Genomic DNA, 18,141 nt, shown 5'->3' on the forward strand with positions numbered 1-18,141 from the left:
GAATAGTGTCATTTTTGCAATCTAATAGCTGTCTTTCCAATACAATAAAATGAATTATAAGATCAGAAAAAAAATTAGAAATATAGATAGAAATAAAAGAGGTGTTTTTGTGTTTGATTGAAACTTGTTGCACAGGCTAAAACAAATGATGAATTTCATTTATTCTAATTTTCCCGTTTTTTTAAATAGCCTAAGAGTATATAAGAACATAAGAGGGGGCCTGGGGATCAATTGTCAAAAGGACAAAAAAAAAATAAACATAAGATTAATAATTAAAAAAAAACATTTTATTTTTTTTGTTCTAGCATGTCTCATTATGTAGAGCTGCTGGTAAAGGTCTATAGTAGGGGCTATTGAGAAGAAAACATGTTAAGAAACAATTCTTACTTCATAATATGTAGAGTGATTATAGTTAACACATTTTGACTGCATCTCTTCTATACTTTACTCCCAGCCCCCCCCCCCTAATATGGAAATATATAGCCCAATATATATATATATATATATATATATATATATATATATATATATATATATATATATATATATATATATATATATATATATATATATATATATATATATATATATATATATATATATATATATATATATATATATATTTATATACACAACCACTCGTTGCTCTTGCTTTTCTGGTTCTTGGTTTGCCACAGTTGATGCAATTATAGGTAGGCTACATGGGTTGAAACAAGAGAGATGCATTAGCAGAATACATAGGAAATGTATAATTTGGGCTATATATTTGCACATTAGGGGAATTGGGGGTAAAGCATGGTGGGGCTTTAGTCAAAATGTGTCAGCTAAAGTTATTCTGCATATTATAAAATTAGAATTGTTTTCTCAACATATTTCCTTCTTGATGGCCCCTACTCTAGACCTTTGACAGGCTTCTATTTCTTACCTTTACCAATTTGGGCTATATATTTAAACATTCATGAAGGGAGGGTGTAAATAAAGTAATACGTTTTTAAAAATACCCTAATATAGCTTAAATAAGTATTTAGGAATTTTCTACAGTAGTTTTGAAATACTAAAGTCTTAGCCTTCCTTCAAGAGACACCCACTTTTAAACTAAAATCAGATATATTACTAGAACCGTACATGGTACCATTGGAGGAGGAGGGTTGATGGAGATTGTCAGAAACGCAACCTTGATATTTCGGAATAGCACAATGGCCTGCAAAAATGTATTGAAGTAAACCTTTATATTAACAGAATATACAGATAGCTAAGAAACAACTTACCTCTAGAATCAGAATTTCATCCTGAATCTAAATATGACATTTATTTCAATAAATGTCATTTATTGTCATTAATATAATAAATGTCATTTCAATATTGATGTCCCGCCCGGGACATCAATGTCATTGATGTCCCGCGGCCCTATCATCACTAACTGGCGTACACTGGACTCGTCCATATCGCTAGAAAGTGCCATTTAAGGTAATTTAAGGTAATATTTCAATCCTAAATTAGATACAGCTTATATACCCGTGTTAGAATCAATGTTCTAGTTTAGCTACTTTTGCTATCTTGGAAAGGGGTTAGTTTAGGAAAATGAAACTTTCAGGGATGGCTCTACAGACTTAAGTATGTCCTGGGAAGGTATTTTGAAGTATCTACCTTCACTCCTTTTCCTTCTAGAGGGTCCTTTGATGTCAGAGACCTTAGATGACCTTCAAAAATCTTTGTCTTGTAAAAGTGAAACATTGCAAAATAGACCTTCTGCTTAAATGAAGTACAAGAAAATTATTTTCTGCTTTACAACTTTGCTCAATCCCAATTTATGAGGTTTCAAAAATCTGCAAATACACTTCCTAAATTTAGAAAAAGAACCCATTGATATGGCTTAAAATTCTACTCAAATAACAGGAAATGTATTTTCAGAACTAAAACCAGAGAAAGAGAAAGTGATAACTAAAAATTAAGATAAAATATTCTTTTATCAAATTTCAATAGATATTTTGAAGTATCTACCTTCACTCCTTTTCCTTCTAGAGTGTCCTTTGATGTCAGGGACCTTTGATGACCATTAAACCTTCAAAATAATGTATCATTCTAAGGAATTTTTGTAGGCTACTTTTAATTGAAAAATAAAGAAAAACATTCTTAGAGTGTCTATTTTGCTTTTTAGCCTACACTTCACCCATATAGACATAGACTATATTCAATATAAAATGGATTTTCAGTCGACTATTTTAAAATACAAGCGTTTGAGAATACTGGCAAGTAGCCTAGGCAAATTTCTAAGACTTAGAAATCAGAACATGGTTAGCATAGGGTAAAGATACCAATGAATCAACAGTTTTTGTAAAAAAAAGAAATAAGCACTTTTTCTACTCTGGAAGGCCTAACTTAAAGACTTTTGGTTTGAAAAGGGTTTCAGTACGTAGTAAAAGAATCTAAGAATCTTACTGTTTGATTAGAAGTTCGAAGTTTTATCAGAAAAGATACAAAACTCCAATTTTCTGAAATTGGACTGCTTTTGCCTCCAAATTCGACAGAACAAAAAATTTGCCTGTTTTCAACGTTAGTTGGATCCCAATTCGACACATGTCAAAATACTTAGGGAATGCTTGTGGGCAGATCCTTGTGCATTCAACATGCCTATTCTGTTTACATTATTTCCTTGTTTCTCTTCAACTTTGTTTAATGTGTAAATGTATAATACATTATTCAGATAGTGGAAGCAAAAAATTGAATAAATTGTCTCAGGTATGGGAACGAAATTGAATAATCATATGGAATGTAATCTTGTGACCTAATTCATTTGCCTTTTTTCTTTTTTTTCACATTTTTGCATATTTGACACAAGAATAGTATCACCAAATGCTATCTGGAATGGGGCACTTCTTCTCAGCTTTAATGGTTCAGCAAAGATTTCTTTGTTATTCACAGGAAAAATGTTGTCAACATTTGGCCATTTCAAAGTTAATCTGTCATTTTAATCCACTTAAAAACTTTTAGTTTTGACTATCCTTTGTCTAGAAAGTCCAAAATCCTTGAAATATGCATGTCCTAGGTTACTCAAGATATTTAGAAATTTGTGACACCAAGGAGTTTAACATGTTTCACTAGCATTTTGGGTGGGATAGGGTCTAAAAAAAACATTAGTGGATTTCAAGAATTTTAAAAAGTTTATTGTTATTATAATTAACTTAGTGGAATTTATGTTTGTATGTAAATTCTTTGCCTCGTCCTAAACATGGGTAGGATTTTGATGGGGCCACTTTTAACATTTCTATGATATACTTCAAGGATCAGCAGGTAATCTACAAATTAACACCTTTGAGGGAATCTCTAACCCATTTCATTAATCAATAGTAGATACAAGAACGGGCTTAACCAACGTCCTTACGGAATTCTACATCAAGTAGGGAGGGGATCAGAGAGAATATTTTTGTATTTTACAACTTGGGATCTATTTGAAAGAAAACATATACAAAACTTACTAAGGTAGACTCTATTTCAAAGTTATTCAGTGATAAATGAATTATGAACGTGAGATCAACCAAGTCAAATGCATAAAAACATAAACACGGCGTGAGGTCAAGTGGCAGTTCCTCTGATAACGGAAAAATCTAGCATCTGGTGTCAAATCAGTAAAACTATGATTTAATAAAAACCTTTTTTTATGTTTTTTTTATGTGAAATATTATTAAAAATAATAAAAATCAAAATCTCTCATTGTTGAGAAAGTACCCATAAGTTTGACAACTGTTTTCATCAGAGGACCCTTGAATTTGGACACCAATTGTTTCTCATCTGTTTAACATGTTCAGAGAAGTTTTGACAGAGTCACCTATATTTTGACAGGGTCTGTTGCTGTCTGTCAAAAATTTTGACAAAGTTACTAGCCTACAAGATATCCTCAAAAGAAATGAGTCTCATGATAGAAGCCAGTATCTATGTTTGAATTTGGCTGAAGAAACATTTTTAGTTGCCCTGGTATTTCACTACATCAGAAAGGAATTTTCAACACATGGAACAAACTTTTGTCAATATAATATTAGCTGCCATTTTTAAATTGATTTAATCAAGAAAAAGCCAATGTGGCTACATTTTAGAGAAGATCAGATGTATCTTGACACATTGGTGCTGATCCCAATCTTTTTGCAAAAAAAAAGAAGTAATGACAGGTAGGAATTGCCTGAAAACAAGGCTAGATCTTAGAAAATGGCACTGGAACTTTTGATTTCTGATTGACTGAGTGCCCTCAGTCAATCAGGTATTCAACAATAATCTCAGTCAGTAATCAAAGTTTATTCAACCATTCCTTCCAGATGAAGTGCCTCTAGGGGAGAAAAATGAACAAATATTATTACATTGAATCTTTGTGGGTCTAAACTATAGGCAATACTAAATAATTGCCTCTGACTTAAGCAGGAGAGTAGAAATTCCAATTCCCCCTCTAATGAACATCCTGAATAATCCAGGGGGGATGGGGGAATTTCGTAGGGGGAGGAGGAATTCTCTGCAGTGAGTATTTTCCAGGGGGGATAAACACTGACTCCCAGGGAAACAACAGCATGAACAGATTTCTCTGAGATATGAAATTTAAAACAAAAATGAGGATATTGATTCTGCTTTGCCCCTCCATATTGTTGAAAATCCAAATCATTTAGTTCTGTTTGGTGAGGAAACTGAAGCAAATCTGAGGCTTCCCACATCTGAAGCAAAGGGCTTCAAAAATTCTTTTAGGACAGCAATTGAGATTAAAAAATCCATAAACAGAAACTTTGCTTTAAATAGAGATACTGGAGATATTCCTATAACCCAATTTACAACTTAAAATCATATGATTAAAATAATATTTTTCTTAGATTTCAATTAAGATCTTCTGACCATACTTTTAATGAAAATTAGGTCAGTAGACAATCAATAAACAGAGAATTCTTGCCTGATCTGATTGTCAAATAGTCTTTCATTTATTTAGCTTGGTTTGTTTGATTCAATCTTTCTTCTCTGGTAAGAGCTCCTTCAAAAGGTTAGTTTTCCTTTTTTCTGAGCACTGAAGATGGCAAGGCAGAAGTTCCTGACAAAATATCTGCTTCTGTCATTTTTATTCTTTTCTGTCTACTGACTGACATTACCCTCATTTTTGATTTTCTTATTTTTTCCTTCTTTGCCATATATTGATCATGCTTGTAGCCCTTTCTGTCTTTAACAGCCCACAGAAATATTATAATTTCATTGCAATGAATATTTCACCATTTTAAAATTACAACTACCTTTACTATAATACACTTTATCATTGTCATAACAAGAAACTGAAGTCAGGCAGACAGGCTTTTAAACCAGGTAATACAGCTATACATAAAACAAAATAATATCCAATCCTGACACTACCAGCCTCTTCATGCTTTTGTGCTGTTAAATAAAAGATAATAGTAAAATACCAGTAAAATGCATAAAATACTGGTAAAATAGGTAAATTTCATAAAATAGGTAAATACCAAATTTACAGGGGTCCATAAAATTATGGTATAAAATACCCAATTTTACCACTTAAAACACTATTATAAAGCTAGAAAGGATTTGCAATGGATATGAACATCATATTGGATTGAGAATGAAAGTCTGATTCCATAGGTGTTTCCTGTCTATCTGAACATTCAGTTAATACAAAGATTTGTCAATAATTCAAGAAGATTGCTTACCCTGTCTCTCAACAATTGTGAAGTCCTAGCCTAGCACACCTTTTATAGTCAGTACTAAAGAAGTTTCCAATAGTGGCTTCTGATGCAAATTCAGCATCTGCAGATGAATGGTTTTCATCTCTTAGACTTGTCATTATTCCTAGATTTCTCATTAGCCTAGTGTCAAGCTTGATTTAGCCTAGTAAAACTAGTTGTTGTTATATGAAACTAAGAGAGGAAAAAAAATAATAAATGAAAAATAAATAAAAAAAAGGTGAGGAAACAAGGATTTTGTCAGCCAGTGGCAAAACATGAAGACAAAGAACAAGGAAATATTTTGACAAGGACCATCACAAAATTGTCCTCAGTTCTAAACAAAAAAGACAAAACAAAACAAAAAGAAACAAAAACAACAAACATATAACCTTTCAAATTTTCTAGTTGTTGCAGAGTAAATATGTTCTACTTTCACCCTCTGCATCACCAAATTAATATTTTAGGAGAAGGAATAGAGTACTTCAAAAATACTTTCCTGAAACATGCTTTAGTATACAGGGCCTAGATGGACATCCACCACATGGCTAATACGGGAGTGAACTTCATTTGTGATACAAATGGATGTTATATTTAGATTGAGGATGCAATTCTAGGTGTATATTTGCACATTAGGGGGGTGGGGGTATATATTCTGTGAATATATGCTACTACTACTACTACTAACAACTCACCACAGCACCTAGCCACCTGAGGCCATCACAGCTACACACACTCCTCCTCCATCCCAATCTATTCAAAGTTACCTTTTTATGCCTGCCCATGAAGTTCCCATTTCCTTTAAATCTTTCTTTATGACTTCCTCCCACCCCAAACAAGGATGACCAGCTTTCCATTTAGCCCTAGACAGTTGGCCAAAAAGAACAATCTTTGGCAATCTGTCATCCTTCATCCACACAATGTGTCCTAGCCACCTCAACCTTTCTTTCATTATAGCCCTAGAGAGCCGTATTGAACCACATTTTTTGTATAGCCTATTGTTTGAAATACAGTCAGTCAGCTGGGTACCCAAAACAATCCTTAAGCAATTTCTCTGGAAAACATCTAGCAAATCTTTATCTGCTTTTTAAAGCACCCATGCTTCCAAGCCATATTTGACCACTGTCATCACTGTAGCTTCTAATATTCTAATCTTGGTTTGCAGACTGATCTTCCTATTCTTCCAAACTTTTTTTTAACGGAGAAAAAACACCCTGAGCCTTGGCTATTCTACTTTTCAACATCTTCACTGCCCCAACCATCTTTACTAATAATACTACCAAGGTAAGTGAAGCTGTCCACCTGATCAATCTTTTCATTGCCCAACTTCACCTTTTCATCTTCACTTATTCCTAGCCTTAGTGACTTAGTCTTTTTAACAATAATTTTCAAACCTATTCTAGAACCCTGAACTCGCGAAACCTCTAAAACTTCATTCATTGTGCTCACACTTCCTTCTAGGATGCTTAAATCATCAGCATAATCTAAGTCCAGGAGACTTTTTCCTCCCCATTTGATGCTGTGCTCTCCCATTGTCTTTCCTGTGCTCTTTAAGACAAAGTCCATCAAAATAATCCATATAAAGGGGAATAAAACACAACCCTGCTTAACTCCTGATTTAATACACAACCAGCTGCTAACCTCATTTCTTACCTTAACTGCAGCAGTGTAATTCTTGTACATAGCACTAATCACTTAATGTTTAAAACCTTTACTTTAATGTTTAAGACCTTTACTAAAGCTCTTCTATCAACAGAATCAAAAGCTTGCTCATAATCTATAAAACTGAGGACCAAAGGTGTTTGATAACATAGGCACTTCTTAATTATTAGCCTAAGAATGAAAATTTGGTTGACACATCCTCTACCTTTTCTAAAACTGCACTGTTCTTCTTTAAAAACTTTGTCTATGGCATCTCTCAGTCTAAAATGTATCATATTACTAAGTAATTTACTACCTACAGAGACCAGACTAATCCCTTGATAATTATCAGGTCAATATATACCAAATCATATTATCGAGTTAGGACAAAAGTGAATACACCATTTATTGCCTTTTTTATGCTTTATACGAATTTAATAAGCTTTTCTATTGGAAATTTGTTTCAGCCCCCCCCCCTATATCTGCCAAGTCAAGGTGAGGGTCGTTTAGGTATAGCCTATATAGGGGGGGGCTGAAAATCATTTCCGATAGAGAGGCTTATTATATTCGTAATCAGCATAAAAAAAGGCATCAAATGGTGTATTCACTTTATTCCTAACTCAATAATATGATTTGGTTGATATTGACCAATTATCACACTCACTTTTTTCACCTTTCTAATAAAGTGGCTTGATTAAGGTTTTCCTAAAATTGTTAGGGGTCAATATATACTAAATCATATTATTGATTTAGGACTAAAGTGAATACACCGTTTGATGCCTTTTTTTATGCTGATTACGAATATAATAAGCATTTCTATCAGAAATGAATTTCAGCCCCCCCCCTATATATGCCAATTCACGGTTAGGTTAGGTATAGCCTATATAGGGGGGGGGGGGCTGAAATTCATTTCCAATAGAAATGCTTATTATATTTGTGATCAGCATAAAAAAAGGCATTGAATGGTGTATTCACTTTATTTGAAACTCAAGAATATGATTTGGTATATATTGACCTCGTTAGGTAGTTCCTCTTTTTCAAAAATCATATTCATAATCTTCAGTAACAAATTTCTAACCTCAGAGCTAAGAAATTCATGAAGTTCCTACCAAGAACTACTTGTCTATAATTTTACCTTAGAACTAAATATGGGGGAGGAGGGTTGAAGGACATTGTCAGAAAAGCAGCCTTGATATTTGGGAATAGCATAATGGCCTACAAGAAATGCTCTGGTGCTACTTTGCTTTTATTTAGTATTTTTCCTTAAGAAGAGGCTAACAGTTAAACATTGGCCTTAAAAAATTATTTACGAAAATTGCCTAAGTTGTCTCTCAATAGGCTAATTGTGAAGTTGTAGCCTAGTAGCATGGCCTATACCTTTTATAGTCAGTACTGAAGAAGTTTCCAATAGTTGCTTCTGATGCAAATTCAGTATCTGGGGTTGAATGGTTTTCATCTCTTAGACTCGTCATTACTCCTTGATTTTCCATTATCACCAAGCTTGATTAGTAGCCTATAATTAGACAACAAATCTATCACATTAGCCGTTTTCCTGGCATACAGGACATATCGTAACTTTTTGAAAATCATTGCGTTTTACACTGTGAAAAAATGGAGAGCTAAAATAGCTACCATTCGCTTTCATTGAATTTTTTTATTATTAGGCCCGTTTTTTCACTCATCAATGTGCTAAGATCTTACATTTTTTGTCAGAAAACGCTTAAAAGTAAAATATTTGAAGAAAGATCTTACATCTTTGGTCGTTTTTGTGCTAGCGTCTTTCATCATTCTGCTTTAATCGGCGGTCTGAGAACAATGATGAGTAGATCATCAAAGTTTTCTCTCATCATTGTTCTATATGGCAGAACAGAGGTGGTCTTCACACTTTTTGCTAACATCAGAAAGCTGTAATATCTTAGAACAGAGATGAGTAAAAAAACAATAATCTTTGCAGAAAGATGTAAGATCTTAGTGCTATAAAACGGGCCAATTAGAATTTACCCTAAATTCTTTGTTTACTAACACAAATACAGTCATTGCTAAATTTGTAAGCTAACCCGTTTTTTCCGGGGGGGGGGGTCGAAAAAAAGATGTAGCAATGCATTATATAAAAGAATAGCAGTTTACGAACCAGTTATAAAGAATACAATGAAAATATTGAATTTTCTTAATCAGGGTACCTCGAAATAAAGAAAATAGTACACTTTTCCAAGAATTAAATAAAAAACAAGTTTTTGTTAACTGAAAGTAGGGAGCGTCATTAAAACTTTAAACGAACAGAAATTATTTCGTATATGAAAGGGGCTGTTCCGTCCTCAACGCCGCACTCCTTACGCTAAAGTTTAATTTTTATTGTTTTAAAAAGTAGAGTTGTGACAAAGAGCAATTGTAAGTGTAGAGAGCGAGGCGTTGAGGAGGAGGAATGGCGGGTTTTTCTTCCTCAACACCTTGCTCTTTACACTAGAGCTCTTAACACTTTTAAACCGCTTCATTCTAATTAAACGGCTACCTTAAATGAGTAGCCGCAGTAGTGAGCAGTATAAAGAATCTGGACATATAACGAGACATACAACCTGAGGGACTAAACCAAGTCATTGCTTATGTATTTGGGCACTATTAAAGGTCCGAGACGTATAACCTGAGACACCTGATCATAATTCTTGCCTGGGCATCCAAACCTGTCAGAATATGATCAGTTCAAAGGGTTGAAATTTTAATCGTATACATACTAAGGGTTAATGTGAGGGAATGGTGACTCCCACGCAACATTATATAAATGTCAGTATATGATTAGCACATGTTCATCCTTCACAAGTCAATTGATTCAAGTACAGAAACATGATTGGGATCCACCTAACTTCACTTCCTGGCTGTGGTAGCTACAATACACAAGTATCAAGTGAGGGTATGCAGCTAATATAAAATAATGTCCAGTATTGGAGTAAGCATAAAGAAGAAACTAAAAAAGTCATATAAAATTCATGCAAAAACATGACAGCCCCAAGTCGTAAATTAGTCAACCGCCAAGGGCCCCAGTGCCCTTCCCCTCCAAATTTTTAATCCCCTTTTTTTCACTTTTTTTTGTTCTTTTAATTTTTGATGCTTTTTAAACTTTTTTTAACATAGAAATTTTTGAACTTTTTTTACTTTTTTACTTTTTTTTGAACTGTTTTAAAATAACATGGAATATACCTAAAACAAAAAACAATCAAATTTAATATTTTCGAAATATTGAAATGATTACGAATTAGATATGTTAGTCGTGATTTTTACTATTGGAAAAATAATGTGTGTAGTAACACTTTTCTTTTTTGGACTGAATTTTTTGGACAGAAATTATTCAACTTTTTTTTTATCTATTCAGCCGACCGCATAATACTGTATGACTGGTCATCGACAGAACAAAGAATACAATTTTAGTATCATTGAAATAAAAAAAAATAAGTAAAAAAACGTCATTACAAATATGGTTTTTCTACCACAAAAAATCACAAGTGTCATATGTATACTATTTTAATTTAGTTTTTTTTAAAATGTCACAAGAGAAATTCAATGACACTTATACTTTTTTGACTGATGAACATGGTTTTTATATTTTTTTTATGTGGCTGCCTCAGTGGTACTCTATGGTTGGTCATCGATATTACCTATTTTATGGTATATTTCAATCAGTTTTTTGTACAGTGGCAGGATAAACATTTGCATCATCTTTGAAAAAAATGTGAAGAAAAATTATTCGAGGAAAGTTTGTACACATGATATAGTCATCATTGCGTTGAAAACTAACAAAGACAAATATTTGAACTATGAAACAAGTATCTGTCCGTTTATTCACACAGGTATAAATACCTGTGAGAGAAGTAAAAATACCTACAAACGCCCAGAGTCAGGCATAAAATCATACAAAGACAGACATAGAGACAAGCAAACATCCGCTCAGAAATACATGCAAAGAGAGAGAGAGAAACAAAAAAAAACTTTATAAACGTATAGTCAGACATAAAATCAAACAAAGACAGATATAGAGAAAAGCAAATATCCGCTCAAACACGAAGCCATAGAGAGAGAGAGGCAAAAATACTTACAAACACATAGACAGACACAAAATCACATAAAGACCGACACAGAAAAAAGCAAACAAAAAATCAGACACACAGGCACCGAGAGAGAGGGAGGAAAAAATACTTACAAACACAGAGAGTACGACACAAAACCACACATAGACAGACATAGACACAAGCAATTAGCCACTCAGACACACAGGCACAAAGAGAGAGAGAGGTACAAATATCTACAAACCCGACAAACATCCACTCAGACACACAGGAATAGAGAGAGAGAGAGAGAGGCAAAAATACCTACAAACATACAGAGTTAGACACAAAATGAGGCAAAGACAGACATAGAGACAAGCAAACATCAGCTCAGACACAGGCATAGAAAGAGATGAAAAATACCTAAAATCACAAAGGCAGACATGGAGAAAATCAAACATTCGCTCAGACACACATTCATAGAGAGATAGAGAAGCAAAAATACCTAAAAACGTACTGAGTCAGACACAAAATCAAACAAAGACGTACATAGAGTCGAGCAAACATCCACTCAGACACACAGTTACAGAGAGAGAGATAAAAATACCTACAATCGAACAGAGTCAGGCACAAAATCACAGGACAGACATAGGGACAAACAAACAACCGCTCAGACACACAGGCATACATAAAGAAAGAGAGAGAGAGAGAGAGAGAAAAAATTATATGCAAAACCACAGAGTCAGATACAAAATCACACATAGTTTGACGAAGAGACACGCAAACATACACTCAGACACACAGCCAAAGAGAGAGATAGAAATAGAGAGAGAGAGAGAGAGAGAGAGAGAGAGAAAGAGAGAGAGAGAGAGAGAGAGAGAGAGAGAGAGAGAGAGAGAGAGAGATAGAGACACAGAGATAGATATAAAAATAGAGAGAGAGAGAGAGAGAGAGAGAGAGAGAGAGAGCCGTAAAAGATTTACGGTTTATTACTAAATAAAAGTTTTGTCCTTAAATTTGTTAGATATTTGAAGTGCAGTAAACTCAAACTAATCAGCTGTAGCAATGCAGTATATAAAAGAACAGCAGTTTACGAACCAGTTATAAAGAATACAATGAAAATATTGAATTTTCTTAATCGGGATACCTCGAAATAAAGAAAATAGTGCACTTTATCAAGAATTAAATAAAAGGTTTTTGTTAACTGAAAGTAGGAAGCGTCATTAAGACTTTAAACGAAGTGAAATTATTTTGTATATGAAAGGGGCTGTTCCGTCGTCGACGCCGCTCTCCTTACGCTAAAGTTTTTTTTATTGTTTTAAAAAGTAGAGTTGTGACAAAGCAATCGTAAGCGTAGATAGCGAAGCGCTGAGGAGGAGGAAGAACGTGTTTTTCTTCCTCAACACCTTGCTCCTTACACTAAAGCTGTTAGCACTTTTTAAAAAGCTTCATACTAATTAAACGGCCACATTGTTTGAGTAGTCGTAGTAGTTAGCTATATAAAGGTCCTGGATGTATAACGAGATGTACAACCTGAGGGACTAAACCAAGTCATTGCTTCTGTATTTGGGCACTATTAAAGGTCCGAGACGTACAACCTGAGACACCTGATCATAATTCTTGCCTGGGCATCCAAACCTGTCAGAATATGATCAGTTCAAAGGGTTGAAATTTTAATCGCTTACCAACTAAGGGCTAATGTGAGGGAATGGTGACTCCCACGCAACATTATATACATGTTATATGATTAGCATATGTTCAGCCTTCACAAGTCAATTGATTAAAGTACAGAAAAGCGATTAGGATCAATCTAACTTCACTTCCTGGCTGTGGATGCTATAATACACAAGTCTCACTTGAGGATTGCAGCTAATGTAAAGTAATGTCTAATATTGGAGTATGCATAAAGAAGAAACTAGTAAAGTCGTATATATTTTAGGCAATGATACGACAGCCCATAGTTACCAATGACCCAACCTCGAAGGGCCTTAATGCCCTTCCTCTCCAATTTTTTGACCCCCTCTTTTCTTACTTTTGTTGGTTCTTTTATTTTCGAGGTTTTTTTTTAACTTTTTTCAACATAGAAATTTTTTCAACTTTTTTATGTTTTAAAATGACATGATATATACCTAAAACAAAAAAAAATCGCATTTAATATCTTTGAAATATTGAAATGAGTAGCATTTAGATATGTTAGTCATGATTTTTACTATTAGAAAAATAATGTTTGTAAACTTTTTTTTTGGACTGAATTTTTTTGGACGGAAATTATTCAACTTAAATTTTTTTATTTTTATCTATGCGGCCAACCCCTTAATACTGTATGACTGGTCATCGACAGCACTGAGAATACAATTTTAGTATCATTAAAATAAAAAAAAAAGTAAAAAACGTCATTACAAATATGGTTTTTCTACCACAAAAAATCACGAGTTTCATATGTATACTATTTTAATTTAGTTTTTTAAAAATACCACAAGAGAAATTCAATGACACTTATAATTTTTTGGACTGATGAACATGGTTTTTGGATTTTTTTTTATATTGCTGCCTCAGTGATACTCAATGGTTGGTCATCGATACTACATAGTTTAATGTATATTTCAATCAGATTTTTCGTACAGTGGCAGGATAAACATTTGCGTCATATTTGAAACAAATGTGAAAATAAAATATTCGAGGAAAGTTTGCGTACATAATAAAGTCACCATTGCGCTGAATGCTAACAAAGACAAATATTTGAACTATGGAACAAGTACTAGTGGGAATCTCCTTGGAAATGTATGCGTACGTTGTCATGCCAGTGAGAGATTAAATTCCTTTAAAGTACCGAAAAAATTCAATTTTTATGATGGAGGATATGCAAGAGTAATATTTCCAGAGATGATAGTACTCAAAGAGAATACCAACAAAAAACATAATAGTTAATTAAGAGTACACCTTCTTGCTAGTGTCTGCGGTAACATGTTACCCAGTGATAAACCCTACCAACAGCTTTCGGGCATTAGAATTCAACAGAAATTCAAAAGAAGAAAGGTCTACTGCTGCACTAATGTCATAAGCCATATCTTATATACTTGCCAGAACTGTTACCTGTGTAAAACAATTTTGCAATAAATAGTGAAATTGAAAGCAGATTAAAAAGGGCATTGGCAGACAATATCACTAGTGAATATGAAGATGAACTGATTTAAAATAAAGCGCATGTGAATATTATTACTATCATTGATCATATACCAACAGATATAATAAATGAAGTAACTAATACCAAAGACGAAACGCATACTGATCCTTTAGCTGACACCAGAATAAAAATTGTGAATGACTCAAAATGGATTAGTGATTATTCTACTGGTTACGAACTAAGAGAAGAGAATACCTAAACTATCAAGAGAGAACATGATGAATTATTCTATAGAATAGATTCAGAATGTCCAAAGTTGTTCGGTGATATTAATAACGTATAATATAGTATGTAACTTATGTTTATTTCAATATTCTGCATGTCGCTATTTCAATAAAAATATTTTATACATTACTTTGTTTTGTTTCCATTATTTTTAGGGTACGCTACAAAGCCATACGTTCAGAATGTGAATTAAAAAGTCAGAGAATTAAGAAAAGGAATTTTCAGGGACGTATATACTCATAACAGGCTAATAGGGGATATATTAGAAACTGGGATAAGTTAACAGGGCTTTTTACCAAAGTCTAAGGGAGATTAGCTCGATTTTTTCTCTAATATCCCCAAAGACAAGTAAACATCTGCTCATGAACACAGGCAGAGAGTAAGAGAGGCAAAAATATCTACAAACACACAGAGTCAGACATAAGATCATGCAAACACAGACATAGAGACAAGAAAACATCCGTTCAGACAGACAGGCATAGAGACAGAGAGGCAAAAATATGTACAAACACATAGTCAGACACAAAATCACACAAAAACAGATATAGAGACAGGCAAACATCCGCTCCGACACACTGGCATAGACAGAGAGAAGGCAGAAATATTTACAAACACACAGTCAGACACAAAATCACACAAAGACAGACTTAGAGACAAGCAACTATCCACTCAGACACACAGGCACAGAGAGAGCGAGAGAAAGAGAGACAGAGAGAGAGAGAGAGAGAGAGAGAGAGATTGAGAGAGAGAGAGAGAGAGAGAGAGAGGGATAGAGAGAGAGTGACAGAGAGAGAGAGAGAGAGAGAGAGAGATAGAGCAAGAGAGGTATAAAGTCTAAAAACACAGCAAACATCTACTCAGACACACAGGCACTGAGAGAGAGAGACAAAAATACTTACAATCACATCAATTCAGACACAAAATCACACATATACAGACATAGAGATAATCAACCATCCGATCAGACTAACAGGCACAGACATAGAGAAGGAGGTAAAAATATCTACAATTACACAGAGTCAATCACAAATTCACACAAAGACGGATATAGAGACAGGCAGACATCCACTCAAAGAGACAGGCATAGAGAGCAAGAGGCAAAAAAACTTACAAACACATAGTCAGACACAAAATCACACAAAGACAGACATAGAGACAAACAAATATCCGCTCAGACGCACAGGCAAAGAGAGAGCGAGAGAAAGAGAGAGGGACGGTGAGAGAGAGAGAGAGAGAGAGAGAGAGAGATTGAGAGAGAGAGGCAAAAATAACTAAAAACACTGCAAACATCCACTCAGACACACAGGCACCGAGATAGAGAGGCGAAAATACTTACAAACACATAGATTCAGACAAAAATCACACATAAACAGACATAGAGACAATCCCACATACGATCGGACATATAGTAATAGAGAGAGAGAGAGAGAGAGAGGCAAAAATGATTGCAAACACACAGAATCAGTCATAAAATCAAACAACTACCAAAAGAAAGACAAGCAAAGATTCACTCATTCACACATGCATAGAGACATAGAAGCAAAAATACCTACAAAGGCACAGAGTTAGACACAAAATCACACAGGGAAAAGCAATCTTCTCTTCACCCAAACACAAAGAGAGAGAGAGAGAGGCCAGAATACATAAAAATATAGACATACGGACAAAATATCACGCGAAGACAGATAAAGAGAAAGGTTAATATCTGCTCAGACACAAACATAGAGAGAGAGAGAGAGATGAAAAATTCCTACAAACACAAAGACTGACATAGAGAAATTGCAAACATTCGCTCAGACACACATTCATAGAGAGATAGAGAAGCAAAAATACCTAAAAACGCACAGAGTCAGGCACAATATCACATGCAGACAAAAATCCAACTCAGACAAACATCCACTCAGAAACACAGGCACAGAGAGAGAGGCAAAAATACCTACAAACAAACAGAGTCCGGCACAAAATGACAAGACAGACATATAAACAAGCAAATATCCACTCAAACACACAGGCACAGAGGGAGAGAGAGAGGGAGAGAGAGAGAGAGAGAGAGAGAGAGAGAGAGAGAGAGAGAGACATAAGAGAGAGAGAGATACACAGAGAGAGAGATAGAGAGAGAGAGAGAGAGAGAGAGAGAGAAACAAAAATATATATAAAAGCACAGAGTCCGATACAAAATCACACATAGTCAGACACACAAAACACAAAAAACAAGCAAACATGGATGAAGCACAAAAATCCACTCGGACACACAACCACAAAAGAGAGAGAGAGAGAAAAAAAATAAATACCTGCAAACACACAATGTCAGACACAAAATTACACTAAGAAAACATAGAAAGAAGCAAACATCCGCTCAGACACACAGCCACAGAGAAAGAAAGGAAAAACTACCTACAAACGCAAAGAGTCATACACGATGTTGCACAAAGTCGATATTTAGACTAGCTCATATTCACTCAGACACACAGACCAGAGATAGATTTAGAGAGTGAGAGAGAAAGAGAGAGAGAGAGAGAGGCAAAAATACCTACAAGAACACAGTCTCAGACACAAAATTACACACAAACACAGACAAAGACAAGCAAATATCCGCTCATTCACACAGGCACAGACACAGAGAAGAAAAATACCTACAAACACAAAATCATACAGACAAACATATAGACTAGCAAACAGACAGAAAATCATACAAAGACAGACATAGAGACAAGTAAACATCAACTCCAAAACACAGGCATAGAGAGAGAGGAAAGAAATACCTATAAACATACAGAGTCAGACACAATATCACATAAAGGCAAACATAGAGACAAACAATCACCTTCTCAATCACATAGGCATAGAGAGAGAGAGAGAGAGAGAGAGGAAAAATACCTAAAAACATAAAGGCAGACATGGAGAAAAGCAAACACTCGCTCAGACACACATTCATAGAGAGGTAGAGAAGCAAAAATAACTACAAACGCACAGAGTCAGACACAAAATCACACAAAGACAGACATAGAGTTGAGCAAACATCCACTCAGACACACAGGCACAGAGAGAGAGAGACAAAAATACCTACGAACAAACTGAATCAGGCACAAAATCACAAGACAGACATGCAGACAAGCAAACATCTGTTCAATCACATAGGCATAGAGAGAGAGAGAGAGAGAAAGAGACAAAAAACCTACAAACACACAGTGTCAGACTCAAAATGAGACATAGACAATATAAAGAAAAACAAAAATCCGCTATGACACACAGACAAAGAGATAGAAAGAAGAATATAATCCCTACAGGCATACAGAGTCAGATATATAATCACACAAAGAAGGAGATTGAGACAAGCAAGCATCCGCTCAGACACACAGTC

The 18,141-nt window shown here is 34.5% G+C and overlaps 1 protein-coding gene across 1 annotated transcript in view; it reads right to left on the reverse strand.

Annotated features, from left to right (window-relative positions):
- LOC148943762 (AP-3 complex subunit beta-2-like) overlaps positions 1–8,882 on the reverse strand; it is a 154,052-nt gene extending 145,170 nt beyond the window's left edge. Inside the window, 1 exon segment of the mRNA XM_089101231.1 lies at positions 8,715–8,882. Coding sequence (XP_088957357.1) covers positions 8,715–8,793 — 79 coding nt within the window. The 5' untranslated portion in view covers positions 8,794–8,882.
- Between the last annotated feature and the right edge of the window lie 9,259 nt (positions 8,883–18,141).

The sequence above is a fragment of the Artemia sp. Qi Xiang Cuo genome, chromosome 15 (genome assembly GCF_049724085.1).
Source record: "Artemia sp. Qi Xiang Cuo chromosome 15, ASM4972408v1, whole genome shotgun sequence".
Classification (NCBI taxonomy): domain Eukaryota; kingdom Metazoa; phylum Arthropoda; class Branchiopoda; order Anostraca; family Artemiidae; genus Artemia; species Artemia sp. Qi Xiang Cuo.